At 32.1% G+C, this 20,713-nt stretch overlaps 4 protein-coding genes across 4 annotated transcripts; all 4 read right to left on the bottom strand.

The window, feature by feature from the left end:
* Positions 1 to 3,425: 3,425 nt before the first annotated feature.
* LOC141710286 (uncharacterized) lies at positions 3,426 to 4,589 on the bottom strand. The gene has a single exon (XM_074513046.1). It carries the CDS (start codon positions 4,587 to 4,589, stop codon positions 3,426 to 3,428), a length of 1,164 nt encoding a protein of 387 aa, XP_074369147.1.
* A 6,646-nt stretch (positions 4,590 to 11,235) lies between these two features.
* Positions 11,236 to 14,864, bottom strand: LOC141660905 (cysteine proteinase inhibitor 6-like). The gene is made up of 4 exons (XM_074467889.1): positions 14,597 to 14,864; positions 13,237 to 13,459; positions 12,665 to 12,810; positions 11,236 to 11,551 (listed from the first exon to the last, which is right to left on the bottom strand). The coding sequence occupies exons 1-4, from the start codon at positions 14,831 to 14,833 to the stop codon at positions 11,414 to 11,416; spliced, it is 744 nt and encodes a 247-aa protein (XP_074323990.1). The 5' UTR covers positions 14,834 to 14,864; the 3' UTR covers positions 11,236 to 11,413.
* An 819-nt stretch (positions 14,865 to 15,683) lies between these two features.
* LOC141660914 (cysteine proteinase inhibitor 6-like) lies at positions 15,684 to 18,348 on the bottom strand. Its single transcript, XM_074467895.1, has 2 exons — positions 18,172 to 18,348; positions 15,684 to 16,078 (listed from the first exon to the last, which is right to left on the bottom strand). Exons 1-2 carry the CDS (start codon positions 18,265 to 18,267, stop codon positions 15,890 to 15,892), a joined length of 285 nt encoding a protein of 94 aa, XP_074323996.1. The 5' UTR covers positions 18,268 to 18,348; the 3' UTR covers positions 15,684 to 15,889.
* A 293-nt stretch (positions 18,349 to 18,641) lies between these two features.
* LOC141710128 (uncharacterized) lies at positions 18,642 to 19,292 on the bottom strand. Its single transcript, XM_074513039.1, has one exon. It carries the CDS (start codon positions 19,290 to 19,292, stop codon positions 18,642 to 18,644), a length of 651 nt encoding a protein of 216 aa, XP_074369140.1.
* Positions 19,293 to 20,713: the final 1,421 nt, after the last annotated feature.

The following is a 20,713-nucleotide window of genomic DNA, read 5'->3' as shown; positions in this document are numbered from 1 at the left end:
GTAAAAACAGATATGGATTGTTTGTCAGTGATAATGTGAATACCATATATAAATTATTGCAATTTATTTATTACATAATTTTAATTTTTGAATAATTATAAATACATGTTATTTAAGTAATCAATTGCCTCACTAGATATTAATAATGATTATACATGTACATAAATCAGATATTTAGCATATAAATAATTGAAACCATCGTAATTTCCTAAAAAATGTAACATACGATAATTCACATGCTAAAATAGACACATATAACTTAATCTTATTTTGTTAAGAGTGGTGTAAAAAAACTAAAATTTTTCCAAACATACATACGTTAAATTTCAAAAACTAACATTTTTCATTAAAATCAACTTTTATATTAACAGTAGTGTAAATTTTATATTATTTTATATTATGATTGCAAGTAATTCTGAATTCAGTTATTCATTTTTTATCTTTTTAAATTGAGTAAATTAATTATAACTTAGTAGAGCACTCAGTAATAATATAGACCAGTTATATAATTAATTTAAATAAAATTCAAAATTTTTGGTCAACTTTGTATCCAACATATATGTTAATTTTTAACTTTTTCTTTGTAAACATACCAACGACATTTTACATATTAAGTTTATTTGTTTTATTTTAAACGTACACTGACTACCTGTTTATATTCATTCATTAAATACAATTATACAACACAAATAGGAATATATATATTTTTCTTAATGAGCTATATTGGAAACGTTGTGTAATTTAGTAATGTCTTGTATGAAAATTATACACAGATAAATATGTTAGACATTATACAACATTTACAAATAAGAATATAACTAAAAATATTATAATTGCATGCATAAAAAAACTCTAGAAAATAACCCGTGCCTCGCACAATTTGATGAGGGGACTTTTTTTCTTCCTTGAGTTCTTTTTTTATATTGGGTTTTACTCTCGGAGGTTTTAATGAGGCTTTTGTGTGGATTATCTTTTCGGATATTAAAGTTTTATTGTCTAAGCTTTCGGGGTCATTTTACATGTCCTTCGGTCAGATGATATAAATGATATGCTCTTTCTATGCTTATTGTATTTTGACTACAATTCATCAATCAAATCATTTACTCACAAAAAAAAATATCACTCATTGAAATATGTTTTAATTAAAAGATAAATTTTAGCTCACAATAGTAATCGAATTATCTTTACTTTACTATAGCAAACAAATCTAACTAATTATATTCAAATTTATTTTGGTTTAATTTGTTTAAACCGAAATCAATGATAAAAAATTTATGTAACAATAATAAAAATATTAATCCGAATAAATGTACATATTATTTTATTTTTGCTGATATTGTTATTTTCTTATTTTGATTTTGATTTATCATGAATCAATTGTATAATTTTTTTAACTCTGGATGAATAACATGTATTAATTTATTTTAATCCGACGCAATTATACTAACTAAGGACATCTCTATTTTTATTTTATTAAAATAGTTTTAGATATTATAAAAATTGAACAAAACTCGTAATTATATAAACTCAAACATTTTACAGACATATATGCGATCAAATTTTTAATATTTAGGCTATTATGGTGGTATCCCAGTTATCCCACAATCCTAAGCCTACATTATACTAAATAACGAAGTAGTTATATTTTAATTTTATTCCAACACAAATCAATAATATAAGAATTATTTATTATTTAAAAATTATTTTTTATCGTAGTTAACCCGCAGCCGCTACCCTTCGGGTGCACACTGGGTAAACCCTACAGACTCACGTAATAGCCTGCAAACCACGTGAACCAAGGTAAACCGCATTTAAGCGACAGACTCTGACTTCTCCTCCCATGTGATTCGAACCTGTGAACAAAAGCATAGTTATCCCCTTTTTAATAAACTGAGACAAAATTTGCTAGCATAATTATTTTAGTTTAAATTTAATTTTAGTTTCAGCGTAGATCACTAATATACATTATTTTGTTTTAATCTTAGGCTCGTTATATCAACCATCTAATTACATTTAGTTTGTTTTTAATTTTATTTTAACTCTAATTAAGTATTATTTTAACTACACTTAGTTCTGTTGACATTATATCGACCAACACATTATGTTGTAGTCCGGTTTGATAAAATATTTTTTTAGTTATATCGATAGTATTTATTATATTATTTTAGCTTGAGATAACAAATCTTCGTTTTAGTCTCACACCCGTTATGTCAATCAAATTCACCTAATTATATTTAATTTTTTGTTTAATTTCTTTTTAGCCCAGAATGAATGTTATTATGTTTTAGACCGAATTGATAATATGTATAATTTTATTTTAATCTGATGACATTATATCTGCCGAACAAATTTACTTTCAATTTATTTTGTTTTAACTCGTTTATTTTTTTGTATTAACTTGATGACATTATATCGAGCAAACGAATTTGCCTTTAAATATCAGTCTTTATTATTTTATTTTAATCTGAGAATGATGATCCAACTAATTGTACATAATTTATTGAATTTTATTTAGGATTAGATCAATAACATAATTTTATTTAACATTATATATTATTTTGTTTAAATTAAAACCATTAAACATATTACAATTATATATTTATATTGTGAATAGTAATATATTTATGAGAATATTTATTTTAAATATTACTATAATTATGGTGACCAGACCGACTATTAACCAAACTTTCATTTTTTTTAATATAATAATATAGATAGATAGATAAATAGAAAGACCACAAATAAAAGATAAAATTGCACTATTCATACCTCAGTTATTTTGTTTTTGCAGTTTAGTGGCTCAAACAAAAAACATGCCAATTGTTTGGCTAAAAAAATCTTTTTAAACCAATTAAAGGGATCGTGACAACTTCCGTCTAATTAAACTAACGTCGTTTGGTTTACTTTTAGAAAGCACAGTCTGGAAAAGGGTGTTTAAGTAAACTGTCTTCTATTACAATATCTTTTTATCATTTCTCTTCCTTCATCCCCAATTCCCTCCAAAATTATAATCGTACTGTACAACCCTACCAAAATTCAAGTTAGGAGTAAGATCAATGGCTTGGTATCGAAGGTTGAAGGAAGATGCAGATGCTTATAAACCCAGAGAAAGCCCCGTTTATATAGGTACATCTTTTCCCAGGGCCGGCCCTATGTATTTGGGTGCCCTAGGCGGGATTCAAAAATGGTGCCCCATATTCATAACCAAAAAATCACAATAAGATATATTCATTGTATAAAAGAAAACTTACTTGAATCTAAAGTAGCAAGTGAATATAATGAATTTCTTGTACGCTAAATATCCAAGTTTTCAACCTCCTGCAATAATCTTCTGCAAGCCACTAATGTAGTATCATGAATATAGAACAGTCATCATTACTAGTACACAAAAATGTCAAAATAAAGTTATAAAAATGAGTGTACCTTTATTGATTTTGAAATTTTTTTCTAGGCTTTTGAGATGTGAATCTCTCTATGATTTTACTATAATCTAGAGAACTTGCCAGCTCATTTTCAATAGACAATAAAGCCAATCCATTAAGTCTATCTTGAGACATCGAAGAGCGGAGATAAGATTTGATCAGTTTCAATCTAGAAAATGTCCTTTCCGCCTCTACCACTGTAACATGAATGGTCACAACGATTCTATAAGCTATCCAAGCATTTGGATAATTTATTTGTCTTGAACTAGAACTTAAATAATTAAGCACGTCTATTGCCTTTGTTATCTCATCGGGTATTACCATTCGAAACACTAGTAACTCGTTAAACAACTCTGCGCCAACAATATCATATCGCATATCATGTCTAAGAAATCCCTCAAGTTTCATGCAACAAGATTTTAACCCCTCATCATCACCAGACAAATGCTTCTTCAGGTTAAATAAAAACCCAAATTTTTCCTTATAATCTTGAAACTGTTTAAACCGTTCTTTGAGTTGAAAAGCACCCTGATCAACAATATACAAGAAATAATACCTTCTGAATTTTTGTTCAACACTCAAGTTCTGATCATCATCAGCTGCTGTAACCCCAAGATCATCAAAATGAACAAGCCTACGAATTTTTCGCTTTTCAGGAAACACAGGCTCCACATCCAACTCCAAAGCTAACTCTTTTGCCTCCTTCTTACAAGAGTCATAACCAGTTTCTCTAAACTCATTAAAGAAATTTATAAGTTCTTCCAATCTTGACAATGCAATATCAATATCAATATCTTCAAGTTGTAAGAACTTACTAACTGCATTAATGATATTTAACAAGTTAAACCAGATGCACATAGAAAATAGAAACTCAAAACTCTCAATTTCTTTCTCAGTCTCTTCTACATTATTCTCGACAAGCCCATCTTTTAAATTTTGAGTTTCTGGCTCTTCAGTTTCAGTCTTCTGCTCAAATTCAGTATATGTAGCTTCATTCTCAAATTCTTTTCTAATATCTGTATTCTCAATAGGAACCCCAATATCACCACTATTAGTTGTTTTTTTCCCAAAAAACTTGTCAAGAGAGCCCATTTGCAATTTCTTTGCTTCCGCCGCTTTCAATTTCTTTTGCCTTTTTTGATGCCCTGATAACTGGTTACGCTTCATTTTCAAATTATCTAGTCATCAAACAAAATAATGCAATTAATTTTAGTCACCAATCCCAAATCAGTAAATCACAAAAGACATACTACTTTTTACAAAAATAAATCTCAATTATTCTCTAATCGTTCACATCAAATCCTTAAATTAAAAAATAATAATAAATAAATAGTAAATTATAATATTATTAAAAAAGTAATTAGAATAGAAATCTTTAAACCATACCTGTGTTATAATTGCTGAATTGCAAAGCACAGATGATCTGATCTTCACGATGAGTCGATGACTTCCAGTGTTTTGATAATTGATATTCAGAATGAACAGAGAACAATCTGTGTTCTGTATTTTATTCGGTAGCTAAGCAGAGGGAAGGAGAGGGTTTTGTACTTTTGTAATATGACTTCATCTAGCCATCTGGGGTAATGGGTATAGACGCGCATAGTCCAAAAACTCAATTTCTCCAAATCTTTCACATTTTTACTTTGTTTTATTTATTAAATAAATTTATTAATTATATTTTTAAAGTAAATTAAAGTAAATTATATTTAAATTTTAAAATAAAGTTATCACAAAGATAATAATATATTTTAAAATTTTAATATGTCCCCCAATCACATATATGTTAATGTATTCTAATTAAAATTTGTATTTTAAAATATAAAAAATAAATACACCTATATACATATGTTATTGAAATATTTTGGTGGCCCTGTGCGCGGTGGTGCCCTAGGCGGCCGCCTTGGTCGCCTTACCCAAGGGCCGGCCCTGTTTGCCTAAACTTGTATTTACATTGCTCTGTTTAATTTTGGGGATAATGTGAAAGATGTTGTTATTGTTTACATGCATGTTAATTTATAGTATTTCCCTTTCAATCGAACTGCTTATGTTATGTCTAAATAATGCTTTGTTACTTGAAAGTCAGGGTATTTACAATTAGGTTTAAAATCCATTTGTTGATTGGAATGATGTTGCTTTGTTTCTGCTCTGTACTTGCAATTTACTCTAATGTTGAATTTAGAGGAATTTTGATAAAATTACAGATGTCAATTATTTTATGATTAAATTGGTACATGGTGGAGAGATGCAGTATAATCCTAAGAATTATGTAAATGGGTGTGTGGATTATATTGACCACTATAATGCTGATCAAATGAGTCTTATAGAATTAACTTCCATGCTGAAAGAAGTAGATGAGTTTGGAGGATTTCATACATTTTGGTATAGGTTGCCCAATAATGCAATGGAGTCAGGGTGTTTTGAGTTGGAGAGTGATGATGATGTAGTGGTCATGTGTGAACTGCTAGTAAATAGGAGCCTTGAATTAGATAGGTATATAGAGGTTTTTACAGAAGTCATTCCCTCTATTTCTACCTCTCAAATTGAAAAAACATAAAGATTCAGACTGATGAAAACATAGGAATGTTTGATGTATCCATATTTGATGAAAACTACTATGACAGTACACAATTTGAGGATGTTGTAATTAGAGGTGAGGAAGAATTTAGAGAAGCTTTTGCCTCTAAACTGAATGAAGAAGATGAGAGTTCTGAGGGTTCTGATGAGGAATATGAGGGTGATGGTGATGTAAGTGATGTTAGTGAAGAGAGCTTCCACTATGACCATTCAAATTAGGATGAGAGTGATGATGACCTATTATTTGATACAAACATTGATGAGGATGAGAATAGTACAAGGAGATTTGATGTTGATACTGAGATGGGGAATGAGAGTGATCATTCCAGTATATATGCTGGTTTTGATGAGGAGAGAATGGCAACCAACAACACAGATGAGGATGAAACTAACTATCCTGTTTTATATGTATTTGTTGTAGGGCTTAATAAATGCATTAAAAGCCATTGTGCCTCAAGCAGAGCACGGATTTTGTGTAATGCACTTGTTCCGGAACATGCATAAGGAGTATAAAGGCCTTGCTTTGAGGCATTTACTTTGAAAAGCTGCTAGGGCCAATACCATGTGGGAGTTAAACCTGCACATGAACCAAATGAAGGAGGTAGTCATCTGATTTGTTATAGTTGGGAGTTGTATTTTCATTTATAATTGTATGAACCAATTGTATGTGTAGGTGTCACCTAATTGCTATGATTGGCTTATGCAAAAACCAAGGGAGCAGTGGTCTAGGTCAGTATTTAGGACCATATCCCACAGTGATATGTTTGTTAACAATCACTGTGAGGTATTCAACAGTAGTTTAAGCAAGCTGAGGGACCTCCCAATCATTACTCTATTTAGAGAGTTACATAAAGCCATTATGAAGAGGATCCAGATTAGGAGAGACAAAATGGCAAATGCAAATGTTATAATTTGCCCTAGTGCTCAGAAGAAATTGACAAAGTATGTTCCAAAAGTTGCCCTAATGTCAATTTCCATAATGCATGTTGTTTATGTCTTCATTTTAACTTGTGAAAATTATATACAGGTCTATTCATTATGCTGGAAATTGTGTGGTGACATGGTCTAGAGGTTCTGCATACAGTGTTACTTGCACTGATGGGGGGCATGAGTTGGTGGTGAATTTGGTGAAGAGGACCTGTTCCTGCAGGAAGTGGGATCTCACAGGCCTTCATTGCTATCATGCATGTACATGTATAGCACTAAGGAATGAGCCTTGGGAGAATTATATCCATGACTGTTACAAGAAGGATACCTATCTTCAGCTATATGGCAACACTTTAGAACCAATTATTGGTCCTGAATTCTGGGAAGAAACCCCAGAACCAAAGCCACTGCCTCCGGCTGTTAAGATACCTACATGAAGACCCAAAAAGAAAAGGAACAAAAAGAATGATGTTCCTGCAGACACTACAAAGCTGAAGAGGACTAATACCAAAGTGCATTGCACATACTGTAAGGCTGCTGGTCATAATCAGAGAAGTTGTACAGCCAAGGTATGATGCATAAATCCAAAGTTGGTCATAATCAAACATTTTGTGTTGTTAGGTCATGTATTGATGGTATGTGGTATTGTTGCAGAAATCTGATGAGACAACAAAGGCTGCAGCAGAAGGGAGAGACATTCCAGTTGGAAAATCCAAAGTTAGGTGCAAGAATTGCAGCAAGGAAGGCCATAATTCAAGAACCTGCAAAGTCAAGAAAATTCCACCTAACTGGTCTAGGCCAGAAACAGATGAAAGTGCCTCAACAAGTCAAGCTTCTCAACAAGATCCGAATGATGGACAAGTTACTCAACAAGATCCAACAGATGGGGATGCTCAGAGGCCAAAGAGGAAGAGAGTCTCTCAGAAGATAGATGTTGGTGCAAAGTGACATTGCTTAAACCTAAGAATGTACTATAAGGTTCAACTGTTTGAGAATGTACTCATTGGTTCTTTTGTTAAACTTAAGATTGATGCATTTAGATTTTATATCAGTACTTTATGTAGTGGCTGCTACTTCTGTTAAAACTATGAAGTATTTATCTAAGAATATTTGTGGTTCAAGTTTTTTTGTTATTTCGTTGTCCATTTCTGTACTTATGAGATATAGATCATGAGATATAGATGATTAAAAACCAGCAGTTATATAGATGATTGGAAAGGGTTGCATTTCATTAAAACTAAAAGTACACAATACAAAAGGGACACATTGCAAACTACATTCTAACTGCCAAATACACAACCACAAACAGCACATTTAGACCACATTTAAAGCAACCCAAAAACATCATCTTCATTCAGCAAACTTTCCATTGGAGCTAAACCATGTGTGAAAGACATACAACAACAACAACAAAATACACAAACACTTCCACTTCCAAATTTCACACTTTGCATTCTTCAATTCCTCAGTGTAAACATTTCGAGCAACCACAAACTCTAGGATATGATCATCTTCTCTCCTACCTATGCGATTCTTCAACCCGTTAATCACCGCTATGCTGCGTGCATCAAACTCTGGCTCAGCCCAACGGAAGAAGTTGCAGCCACCAGTAGCACAAGTGAGGAACTTACGGCCCGGATTATAATCAGTCCACGAGGTCTTCTGCACAACCCAATTGTTATAAAGGCATTGCTGATTCATGTTAAAAACAGAGATGTATTGAACTGTAAATAAAGAAAAAGTGTTTAGGTCATAAGGAAGAAGAGGGTGGGTGTGTGGTTAAGTTAAATAAAGGAAAATAGAGACGTTAGAATAATGTAAGGACACAAATACCCTCACGGCGTTAACTCCGTTTGAGTCATGTACCCACGAGCCCTTTAATTGGTTTAAAAAGATTTTTTTAGCCAAGCAATTGGCATGTTTTTTGTTTGAGCCACTAAAATGCAAAAATAAAATAACTGAGGTATAAATAGTGCAATTTTGTCCAAATAAAATTTATAAGAAAAAAAATACAATAACCTTTGTTATGAAACAATAGCTCACACTATATGCAAAACTTCCTTGGTAGTTTTCATGTTTAACGTAAAAAGTGACTCATTTATGATACACCTATTATCTAGGTACTCGTCTATAACCCGTGCGATGCACAAACTGATTATAATATTTACTTATTATATAAAAATTAAATTATAAAAAGATAAAAATTAGGTATTATTGAAATTAATGAAGTTCAATTTTTGTATGTATGGTGATACAGATGGATTCAAAATATGAATTAAAAATTTGAATTATTTTCTAATATTAAAAAATGAATTATTAAAATTAAGTTTGGAAGTATTTGGTTTCCTGTGCAAGAGATGAGAAAGAAGTTGAGAAGAATTAGAAGTTAAGTTGAACTCTAGTTCAAAGAGTTTGTAATTATATTAGATACCTGATTTAATATATTTAAATAAATTATTTTTGTTTTAACTTTATTTTAGAATGTGAAAACAAATATTTTAAGAAGGTGTTAACCAACTGATCAAATAAAACCATATTTCGCTTATAATAATATAATATATTGAAAATTAGAAATGACTCATTTCGTTCTTTGTTTTGACTAAACAACATGATTTTCATTTCGAATGAAATGATCATTCCATTTTTGTAAAAATTCATTCAACTTCACCCTTAAATAGTACTCACCTATAACTCGTGCGATGCACGAGCTGATTATAATATTTGCAATTTGCTTATTATATAAAAATAAATTATAAAAGATAATAATTAGGTATTATTGAAATTAAAGAAGTTAATTTTTTGTATGTACGGTGATATTGATGGATTTAAAATATGAATTATTTTTTAATATTAAAATATTATTATTAAAATTAATTTTGGAAGTATTTGATTTCCTGTGAAAGTGCAAGAGATGAGAAAGAAGTTGAGATTAATTAGAAATAAAGTTGAATTGTAATTCAAAGAGTTTGTAATTATATTAGATACATAATTTAATATATATATATATAAATAAATTATTTTTGTTTTAACTTTATTTTGAAAGGTAAAAACAAATATTTTAGAAAGGTGTTAACGAACTGACCAAACAAATCATGTTTCGGTTATAATAGTATTATAATAATAGGAACTGATCCCCAGCCATCGTTGGATGGGATACAACAACCGCATTGTTTCATTGCGGGTGTACTCAACCGCCGCAATGAAACATTGCGGCAGCCCGCAATGTAATATTACGGCAGCCCGCAATGTAATATTACGGCTGGTGTATCCCAGCCAAGTTGGCCGTGGATAATTTCCCCATAATAATATAGTATATATATTATACTAAAATGGAAGTGGAGATAATCATTTGGTACATTAGTCAATGGCCTGGGGGACTCAACGGTAAGACAAACGTGATTCTAGTAACACATGCCGGCTAAATAGTACTCCCTCCGTCCCTAAAAACGTTTTCTCTTTGTGTTGGACACGTTTACCAATACATACTTTTGATCGTTAATATCTTTAAATTCGTATTAGTATAAAATATAAAAATTTCACTGTATTAAAGTACTGATAAATACGAATCCAACGAGATCACTCGTGACTATGTTTGATATTATAGATTAGACGTAAATTAGTAGTCAATCGCTTAACGTCAACAGTACCGAAAGTCAATATAGGAACATCATTTTGAGACGGAGGGAGTATTACAAATTCTATTACGGAACACCATAGCAAAGAAATTAAACTTCCGCAACTCTACTGAACAATGAAAGAAGTCACAGTATGAGATCTCACATACTAAATACCCCAGTGAACATTCAATTACAGTTGTTGCAACCAACAAGATATAACCTGAATGACTCCAAAGAACAGCGGAAGGAGCCTAATTCCACCAATATAATCTAAGAAAACAAATTCTCTTCAAGCACATGCAGACAGAACTCCAGTGTCTATTTAACTACTCTCTACAACATACCTCTACCAAACTCAACTCACACACATACATGAATCTACCAAAATCAACAAGCTTCCCTGCTAAACATTCTTCAATGGTCCTCATCCTGATACCTAACTGATAAAGTATAATTACTATAACAAGTCCACCCCTAGATTGTGAATTTGCATGCACCAAAGATCCACTAGAGCATCCAACACATACTATTTTGTGATACTTCTCCTGTGTCAATGTAACCATACAAGAACATATTTACTTATTTTTTTGACAAGATACCAATTTGATAGGAGAAACAACATTAGCGAGAGGTAAAACAGAAGAATAATCAACATGAAGTAGCCGAAAATTAACACACAACACAGCAACAGAAACTATCTGGAAAACATACCACAATTTTCATGCGCATATATTCAACCTAAACTCGTGAAATTTATTGAACACTTTTTTTCAATCCTTAACTTGATCCATACTTTAGGTATACAATAACGTAGTTAAGACATATCAGTTAGTTAAGACATATAAGTATGTTTTTGCATTGAGGCCAGAGGAATCATTCATTATGTGGAGCCATATGATTCAGTTTGAAGGCGCCTTCTTCATTCTTATGCACCTCAACCTTGAGCTTCTCTTCTTTATCACCTCGGCTGACCTTCAAAAGGATATCAAACTTTGCCAATTCCTCTATGACCTTAAGGAGAAAAACAATTTCTTATCAATCTCCAGCACAAGACTACAGAACATGGAATACTTCATAATGCTATGATCACAAGCAACAAGTTCAAAGTACACATTGATAACAAGTACATTATTAAAATGTACTCCCTCCGTCCTTCTGATTTGTTATCAAAAGGATCGGGCACGGAGATTAAGAAATATGTTTAAAGTAGTAAAAAAGAGAAAGAAAAGTGGGTTAAGTGGTGGGAGCCATTGATTTTTAATGCATAAAAGGGAGATAGTGGGGTAAAAATAGTGTAAAAAGGGAGGAAAAGTGGGGAAATGGAGGGACCCATTGACTATTTTTGATAAGTTATGAAATGTAAAAAAATGAATGGGACATCCCAAAAAGGAAAGTTTAAAGAAATGAAAAAGACGGAGGGAGTACCAAACATGGGTGCAGATAGGTACATGAACCATTAGAGGATTAGAATAAGAGGAGCATACAGAACAGCACATATACAATAAATATTAACACAAAACAAATTTATATGAACCCGTGTACTTTTCCACTATTGATGCCGATCAATGTTACTATCAGACCCAAGGACATATGGGCTGAACAGGATTTTAGGTTTGAAGCCCAATAATTAGAAAATTCAAGAGAAAAGTCCAGATTTTATCCTTTAGAGTTCAATTAGTCAAAATTTATATCTTAGAGTAACATAATAATTAGGAAATTAAATTTTTATTATAAACTGTTTGTTGAAAAAAAGAATTAGAATGATAAAGAACAGGAATCTAGAGTAGTCAATAAAATTTTAGAACCTGAAATTTGCAAAAGATAGACAAAGCAGGGAAAGAATGAATTCAATGATGAATCAAAAATAATGAGTTCTTAAAAATGGAAATGAATGGGCTTTTAAACAAAGGTCTTACATACATAATAAATCAACCAAATTAAACTGAATGATTAAATGAGTTTACGCCTTTCCGGTGTTCCGTTGCATTGGTTATATTATGAAAAATATTGCAACAGAAAAAGGTTGTATACATAACGGTGTCTCAACTACCATAACCTTTGTAAAACAAAAAATCTAAATCAGTTAAAAAAATATAAATTTGAACTTTTGTTTAGCATATTCACCTCAACATTAGCATGAACAATTTCCATAAGCTGATATGGAATCAACGAGTTTGACCTCTGCTGGATGGTTTTAATAGCATGATCAGCAGCATCTTGTACCACAGGATCATGGACAGGAACAGATTGCCACCCTGGAGGATGATCACCTTGTTTGTACCACAAAAACTATCAGTGTCCGAAGATAATAAATTTTATGGGCATAGAAATTTCATTTTATTGTTGCAATGTTTTCTTTTTCAAGTTGTATACTAATTAATACCATCGCTAGAAGAAACAGTTAAACACAGTGTATCATACAATCTCGTACAACTTCCTGTATCAAAAATCATAGCACAATACAATAGTTGAGGTAGATGGTGAGCATATTTGGATGTTAAAACAAAATCTTAATCTGAAGTTCCCCATAGAACAGTAAAAAGAGAGGCTGCTAAATCTCAGAAAATAAGCAGCTGAAACATGCATTATTGCAGCTTACTGTTGATAGGATCACGGCTTCCACAAGTTATTATCCCAATGAAACCACAATGTAACAGAACTTCCTTAAAAGGGTAAAAGTTAGCCAGCTCAGGTACCTTTCTTAACACCAAGATCTGAAGGTGTAATGGAGGGGGGGCATTCATCAACATTCTTGAACTCTTGCAGTTCTTTGAAATTCATCCATGGTTTCACCCAGATCTTTGCCTCATATAATTTCTTTTTACCTGCCTCGATAACCTCCACAGTAAGATGATGCAATGTACCAGCAACAACTTGTTCTTTTGCTTTCACAACCCTTGCAAACTCCAGCAGTGCATTCTTAAGAAATGACGCAAAATAGGTAATGTTATTATAAAAAAGGTGTTTAATAATTGTTAAATAGATAAAGCACAATCGCAACAGAAGAATATTTAATATCACGACAAATGCAGGCAACAGGAACATATAAGAGAGACAGAGTGTAGAGTAGATTGTAGTGTTCATTTTCTAAATAAAAAAAAGTGCTTAAAGTTCAACTAGATTGAGTTTCCAACACATACAGTTGCATTCCTGATAATACAATTAATAGTGTTATGATGCTGGAAGACATAACAATTAACAAATGTTGAATGACTATAAACGCCTAACTATGCGAAAATCCTAAATAGATTTGGGAACGTCAAGTCAATAGGTCATCTAAATGCCCTTGCTATTTGATTTTACTAGGTAGAGCGATGACCTTGCTATTTGATTTTACTAGGTAGAGAAACAGAAAAATTTGAACACAAATGGGTGTCGCGCCATACTGGCACTGTTCATAGAATCTCACAATCTTCCGGTTTATTTTATATAAACTACACACACAATAAATAGAACATAAAATCCGTTTTATCTATTAAGTACAGAATGTTAGCTTTTGCTGTTTTATGCCCTTATTCATAAACAGGCAAGCGTGGCCAGAGCAATCACAAGGTTGGCAATCTTCGCAGGGTTTTAAAAATTCTAAAATCTTCATTGAACACAATCCCTAAACTTGTCGCACAATAAAATCAATCCTATTTTACATGTTAAATATTGGATTAACAAATTTACTTTGCAATTAACATAATACACACAAATAAATAAACTGTTCCGGAACTAAAGTTTTTTGTTTCTTCAGAATGAAGCAAAACATAGCTTACACCAATTTCCTTGCACAATATCAACAAGAAATCATGTAATTTCACGAATAACTCGGGTCGGGTTCAGATTGGATTGTATTTCTGATCCAAGTCGGTTAACCCGAACCCAACCAGAAATTGCCACCCCTACCACAAACTTGCGAGAAGTTCGACTTTGGGCGTGTGCGTGTGTAATCGATTAATAAAAAATATAAACCAAAACCAAAAATTGTAAAATTTGAACAAACAACAACTACACATACAGAGAAACAATATCAATCAGCAAAACATTGAATCAATAAAAAAAAATAGGCACCTGTTTCTTATTATGCTCATCAACAGCGAAACGAGCAAGACCATCCAACTCTAAACTATTCTGAGAAGATGCTGAAGAATCTTTGAGTCCACCAAGAGTTGCCATTGTATTCAGATTTTGATCAGTACAAAATCCTAGTTGTTGTTGTGAACAAACAAAGAAAGAGAAATATAAAGAGATTTGTAATAAAAAGAACAAGTAGAAGTTGAAGTTGTGTTTGTAAGTGAACACTTTCATTTAAGTTCCGTCTCTTGGGTATTTGGGTTTAAATAAAGAGAGTGTTTGTTGATGTTAAGATGTGTTGGGGCGTGTGTGTATGTGATGAGTTGACGCGTGGCGTATGGTGTACGCGTGTTTTATTTATTTATTTTTTGAAAATATCCTCTTTGTTGTTTGATCCCTTGTTTATTAAGTTTTCTTAAGGAGGTCGGTTTGCCCCCTGCCGACTTTGCAACTTTGCAATTTTTTCAATTTTTGTATTCAAAAATTATTTTAATTTAACTTTTTTTTTTACATACCAACCTGATTTACCGTGGATAATAATTTAGGTAAACAAAAAATTGGTGTAGTGATTGAGTTTTGTTGCCGTGATTAAGTTGACTCCATATATATTTTGTGTGTGTATAGTTAGTTAACGGAAAAAAATTAGTGGAGTCACTAAAAACCTCGTCACTAATCTCGTCGGTTCATTTTATTGATTCATTTTATTAATTACTCTAATTTCAGTCCATTTTATTGATTATAACTAAATCTTATAATGCATGGCTTATTTAGTTATGCTACTCCTGTAAATCTATAATACAATCCTGTGTTCTAAAAACACACTCCCGAGTTTATAAGAAAATCATTTAATTTATTTATTTTAAAAATATATTTATAAGCTATCGCCACTCGCCAGTGGTCATATTTACTAACCTAACCTGAAAAAATATACTTATCTACAGAAAATATTTTTTCTCCGGAGATATGTAACTTATATTTGAAATGTAAAATAAGCCCAAGGACCTACTTTTTTTCCTTCTTTAACAAAACACGAGATCACATATTGCTGCTATGATAGAAGAAAATGCATCAGATCAACTTGAAGTGAAGAAGAAATACTAATACTAATATAGCAATTTAGTACACTGGCAATATATGAAATGTGTCTGGCATCTGGATTAATTATAAACATTTTAGCAAGAGTAAGTTTTAACATTCATGTTTCAGCAATACAATCTCTGTCTATAAAGAGATCGATGAAACTTATATTAGAAATATGATCTTTCCAGATACCAACATCAGATTAGCAAGTTAAGCAGATTCACCAGCGTGCTTGAACTCCTGAAGTTCCTTGAAGTTCAACCATGGTTTGACCCAGACCTTTGCTTCATAAAGCTTTTTAGTTCCAGCATCGATAACCTCGACAGTAAGATGATGCATCGTACCGGCAACTACCTGTTCTTTCGCCTTCACTACCTTCGCAAACTCCAGCAGTGCATTCTTCAAGAAATTGAGAATATGTAAACATAATGTATTAGATATTGCCAAACATGAAATAGTACCAAAGAGGCCGATAGTCTCATACAGTCAAACTAATAAAAATTATTTCACATAACGAAACATAATATGTTTCATCAAACAGTTTAACAATGAAAATATTCTAAACACACACTGTGCCATTATAATAAAATGCAATCTTACTCGAAACCAGAAACCAATATTACTTTCAAAAAACACATATTCAAAGACTATGCCCGAAAAAATGAATTACAGTTTTCCTTAAATTGAGCCGGGCAAGTATAATAAACAATGTCAAGTGTGACTCGATACTCAGCCGCATACAGTGTCACAAATTTTGTGTTGGTCACCTCACCCACAACATCTGATGTAAATTGTACTTCCAACACATAAATGAGGCAACATGTTAAAGTGGACAAGTGGTGCAATGTAGGACAGATACAAGAAACATGGATTGGGTGATACAAAAGGCCATGGAAGCACGTTTATCAAACTACGACTGTAAGTAATTGCTTTGAGATTATATCTGTTTAAAAGAATCGATCCTGGACGTGAAGCCCTAAAAGATCTATTCCCATTATGGTACAGACACAACTTTACAAATGTCGAGTCTGAATTATACTTAGTTGCTTGTAGGAACTGATTCTGATAGTCCCTCTCTATAGTAAAATCCTCCATATCAAAATACGTGCAATGCATTTTATTTAGCTGATAGGCCTGATAGCATGCTTTTAAAATCTTACTACTCAAAACTATATGACTTCAGATGCGTATTAATGTAGATAGAGTGCGAATTTTGACAAATTTTATACTTCTCTCTTTTTATAAGTTTGGCAAGTGCATACTATAATTACATTTTTGTCCGTCCATAATAATAGTAGACATAAAAATAGGACATATCGAGGCAAAGACCCATTATTAACTATTACCTAGAAATAGAGAGGTTAATATTTCATTACATAATTAATTAATAAACTAACATACCTAATGAAAATGCAAGACATTCCTTTAAAACAAAGGGGTTAAACTTGTCTCGCTTTTTAACTAAATCATATTTTTTGTTTCATTATACATAATGAGTCTTGTACAATATCAAGTGAAAAACCACTAACAATATGAAACTAAGAACTGTTAATATGAACCAATGACTATTAATAAAAAGACTACTCAACCCACAAAGTTGTAGAGGGAATGCAGTTTTTTAAAAGAAATTAGTGCAAACTACTTCTAATTTGAACCATTGCGATACATTTATACATACTTGTAGATATCAAGTATGTTAAACTTCCTAGTCATTCAACAGTTATAGTATTGCTTTGAAATAATTTAAAACTTTGGAAGTCGATAAAATTGCCTACTAAAGAATCACACAGCGATGGATCATTGTTAGAGCAAGTCCAATGCAATGCTATCTTTAGTGCCATTTCTATAATTTGAAATCAAATGTCAAAATTCAACTCCAAAGGGGTCCTATACTTGGATGCAAATATGCATATATACATCTTTGGTTCTAAATTTGAAACCAAGGATGCATTTATGTATTTAACCACATCATCAAACAACTACTAATGAGATTCATGTTAGTGTGCTTTAAATGAAATTTAGGGAAAAGTGACAAAATTTAGTTAAATATGGAAATATTTGGTTTCAAAATGAATCAACATTGGTGTTGAAGTTTTATTTTAGCACAAAGGACACTTGCTCTTATAGCAATGTCTATAGTTATTTTGCATCTTGCATTGGACTTGCTCTTACAAATGAAGCAGCCAATAGGGTCTATTTGAAGCAACAAAACTAAATATAAAATATAAGATTTAGATAGTTTAGTTTGTACAAGTCGAAAAAAATCACATTCTCAAACATCCTAATACATATTTAAACATCAGTCAACAATCTTGATCAAATACATAAACACCACAAAGATCATTAAAAATAATTCTACAAAACAACATCAAACATCAAACAAACAAAACCCAAGTTCCAATTCTCATATAATTCACATAAAACATTAAACAAATCATACAAGCACATATATAACATTTATAAGCATGTTTAAAAATCAAAGTAAAGTAAACCTCTTTCTTGTTGTGTTCTTCAACAGCAAATCGAGCGAGACTTTCGATCTCTGTGCTGTTCTGAGATGATGGGGTTGCTCCTCCAAGAGTTGCCATTCGACAGATGTTTTGTGTATGGATTAGATTTCTAGTCTCTGCGACTCTTTGTATATATATAATGGTTTTTTTGTTCTTTTGTTTGTTGCTTTTGGACTTCTTTATAATTTTTTAGAATTTTGTTCCTTTTGGACTTTGTACGCAACTAGGCAACTTTGGCATGGTTGCTTTAATTTGCTATTTTATATATTACATTTTCTAAATTAAATTTTGTTTGATTTTATTTCGATTTTATCTTAATTTTTTTATAATATACTTGCATATATTATAAAGCCTCAAAGTAAATTACATGATGAATAAAATCAGGAGCATTTTCAAGCCACTCCTGAAAATCTGACATAGAATGAGCCGTTTTTGCTAAAGCATGGGCAACTCTATTCGCAGATTTTCCTCTGAATTAAATCCACACAATCTTTAACAATGGTATGAAACAACGATCTTCCCCTACCTCCTTTGCACGCACGAGCAAGGACTTGTGAATCAGTCTCAAACACACATTTCTGGAGTCCTTTATCCTTGAGCCATACTAGAGATTCCTTCAAACACATAGCTTCAGCTTCTCTCGGGGGAATTAAAACATCTTGTCTGCTACTCCTTGCCATGATGAATTGTCCATTTGATCCTCTAACAACACTTCCCAATCCTATACAGTCGATATCCTCAAACAGCGCATCATCTATGTTAATTTTAACCCAAGAAACCTGCGGCTTCTCCCACTTTCGAATTGCCAGTGGTGTCCCTGTATTGTTACCTGAATTCAGCTGTTGATCATGAGCCTTTCTCCATTCAGTGAGCATATTAAGAGCAGCTGCTTTAATACCAAATACATATTGATTTATCTTCTCCCAAACCCATATGTTTCTTCTCCTCCATATGCTCCAACACATTAATGTAATTAACGTGCATTGTTCTCTATTACATGTAGCAAACACTCTACAAAAGACATCGAACACATTATCTGAAGGTAAGATAGTGATATTACCTTGTAAACCAGCTTCCCCCACGTCTGAGCAGCTATTGGGCATTCAAATAATGCATGTATGTCTGTTTCCTCATCAGCTCGACATCATTGACATATCCTATCAATATGCACCCTTTTTACAGCCAATCGTACTGCTGTAGGCAAGCACGCAGAACACATTCTCCATAGAAAATGAGTGATCTTGCCAGGTAATTTTAAACTCCATAACTTGTTCCAGAACTGAGCATGTGAAGTCTCTATTTCCCCTTGAAGTAACCTATAGCAGCTTCTCACTGTAAAGCACCCTTCCTCATCTGGTAACCAGTACCAAGCATCCCCACCCTCCTTAGCCGGTAACGGAATCTTTTTGATAAGTTTCCGATCTCTCTCATTACATATATCCAAAAGTATAACATCATCCCATTTCTTTCTTTCAATTTGTATCAAACTATCTACTTTGCTTCCTTCCAACTGGGCCGACATTTCCGTAGTCATGAAACCATTTTCACCACATGGAAGCCATGGAACCTTCCATATCTCAATTTGCTTCCCATCGCCAATTCTCTTTCTACAGTCTCGTTTCACAACCTCTTGTGCAACTAAGATACTGCGCCACATATAGCTCGGGTTCGCCCCCAGTTTTGCTGTAAGAAAGTCTCCTTCTGGAAAATATTTAGCCTTCATACATCTTGTGACTAGAGGATTTTCACTGTTTATTAATCGCCATCCTTGTTTCGCAAGCATGGAGATATTGAATTTTTTCAATTCTTTAAAGCCCAGTCCACCAGCTCCCTTTAGCTTGCACATCTTGTCCCAGGATTTCCACCTGATTCCTCTATTGTCTTGCCCATACCCCCACCAGAATCCATTAAGTAGGACTTCAATACTTTCACAAATTTCATAATTTTATAATTTTTTTTATCTAATTATCACTATTATATAAAAGATGAAATATTAAAAATTTTAGTAAGATATCAGTTTTTCGGTACACGCTTATTTTACCAAATTACCCTTATTTATAATATTATATTTATATTAATATATATAACTCAATTATTAGTAAAAGAGGACTATCTTGTCTTGCATAAACCTTAAAACATTGAAAGTTTTTATAAGATACCAATTTTTTTATACACTTTAATTTTACAGAATTAACCTTATTTATAAATTATATTCATATTAATTTATATAACTCAATTATTATTAGTAAAAGAAGACCATCTTGCACACATCTTAATATATATGCGTACATATTATTTTTGATACATACAACAATTGACAAAACAGGAATCATTCGTTGCTGAACATTGCAACCAGGAGCCCAAATTGCCTTGGTAACTATATTATAAATAAATTAAATGATATTTAATATGCTTATTTTAATTTAAACTAACGTAAAAATTCGTGCGAGACACAGACCTGTATTTATATCAAAATATTATCTCGAATTAATTTATGTCTATAAGAAATTAAATTTTGAATACA

The sequence above is a fragment of the Apium graveolens genome, chromosome 1, assembly GCF_009905375.1.
Source record: "Apium graveolens cultivar Ventura chromosome 1, ASM990537v1, whole genome shotgun sequence".
In the NCBI taxonomy this organism is placed as follows: domain Eukaryota; kingdom Viridiplantae; phylum Streptophyta; class Magnoliopsida; order Apiales; family Apiaceae; genus Apium; species Apium graveolens.
The sequence above is the reverse complement of the archived record's forward strand: the minus strand, read 5'-3'. Positions and strand labels throughout refer to the sequence as shown.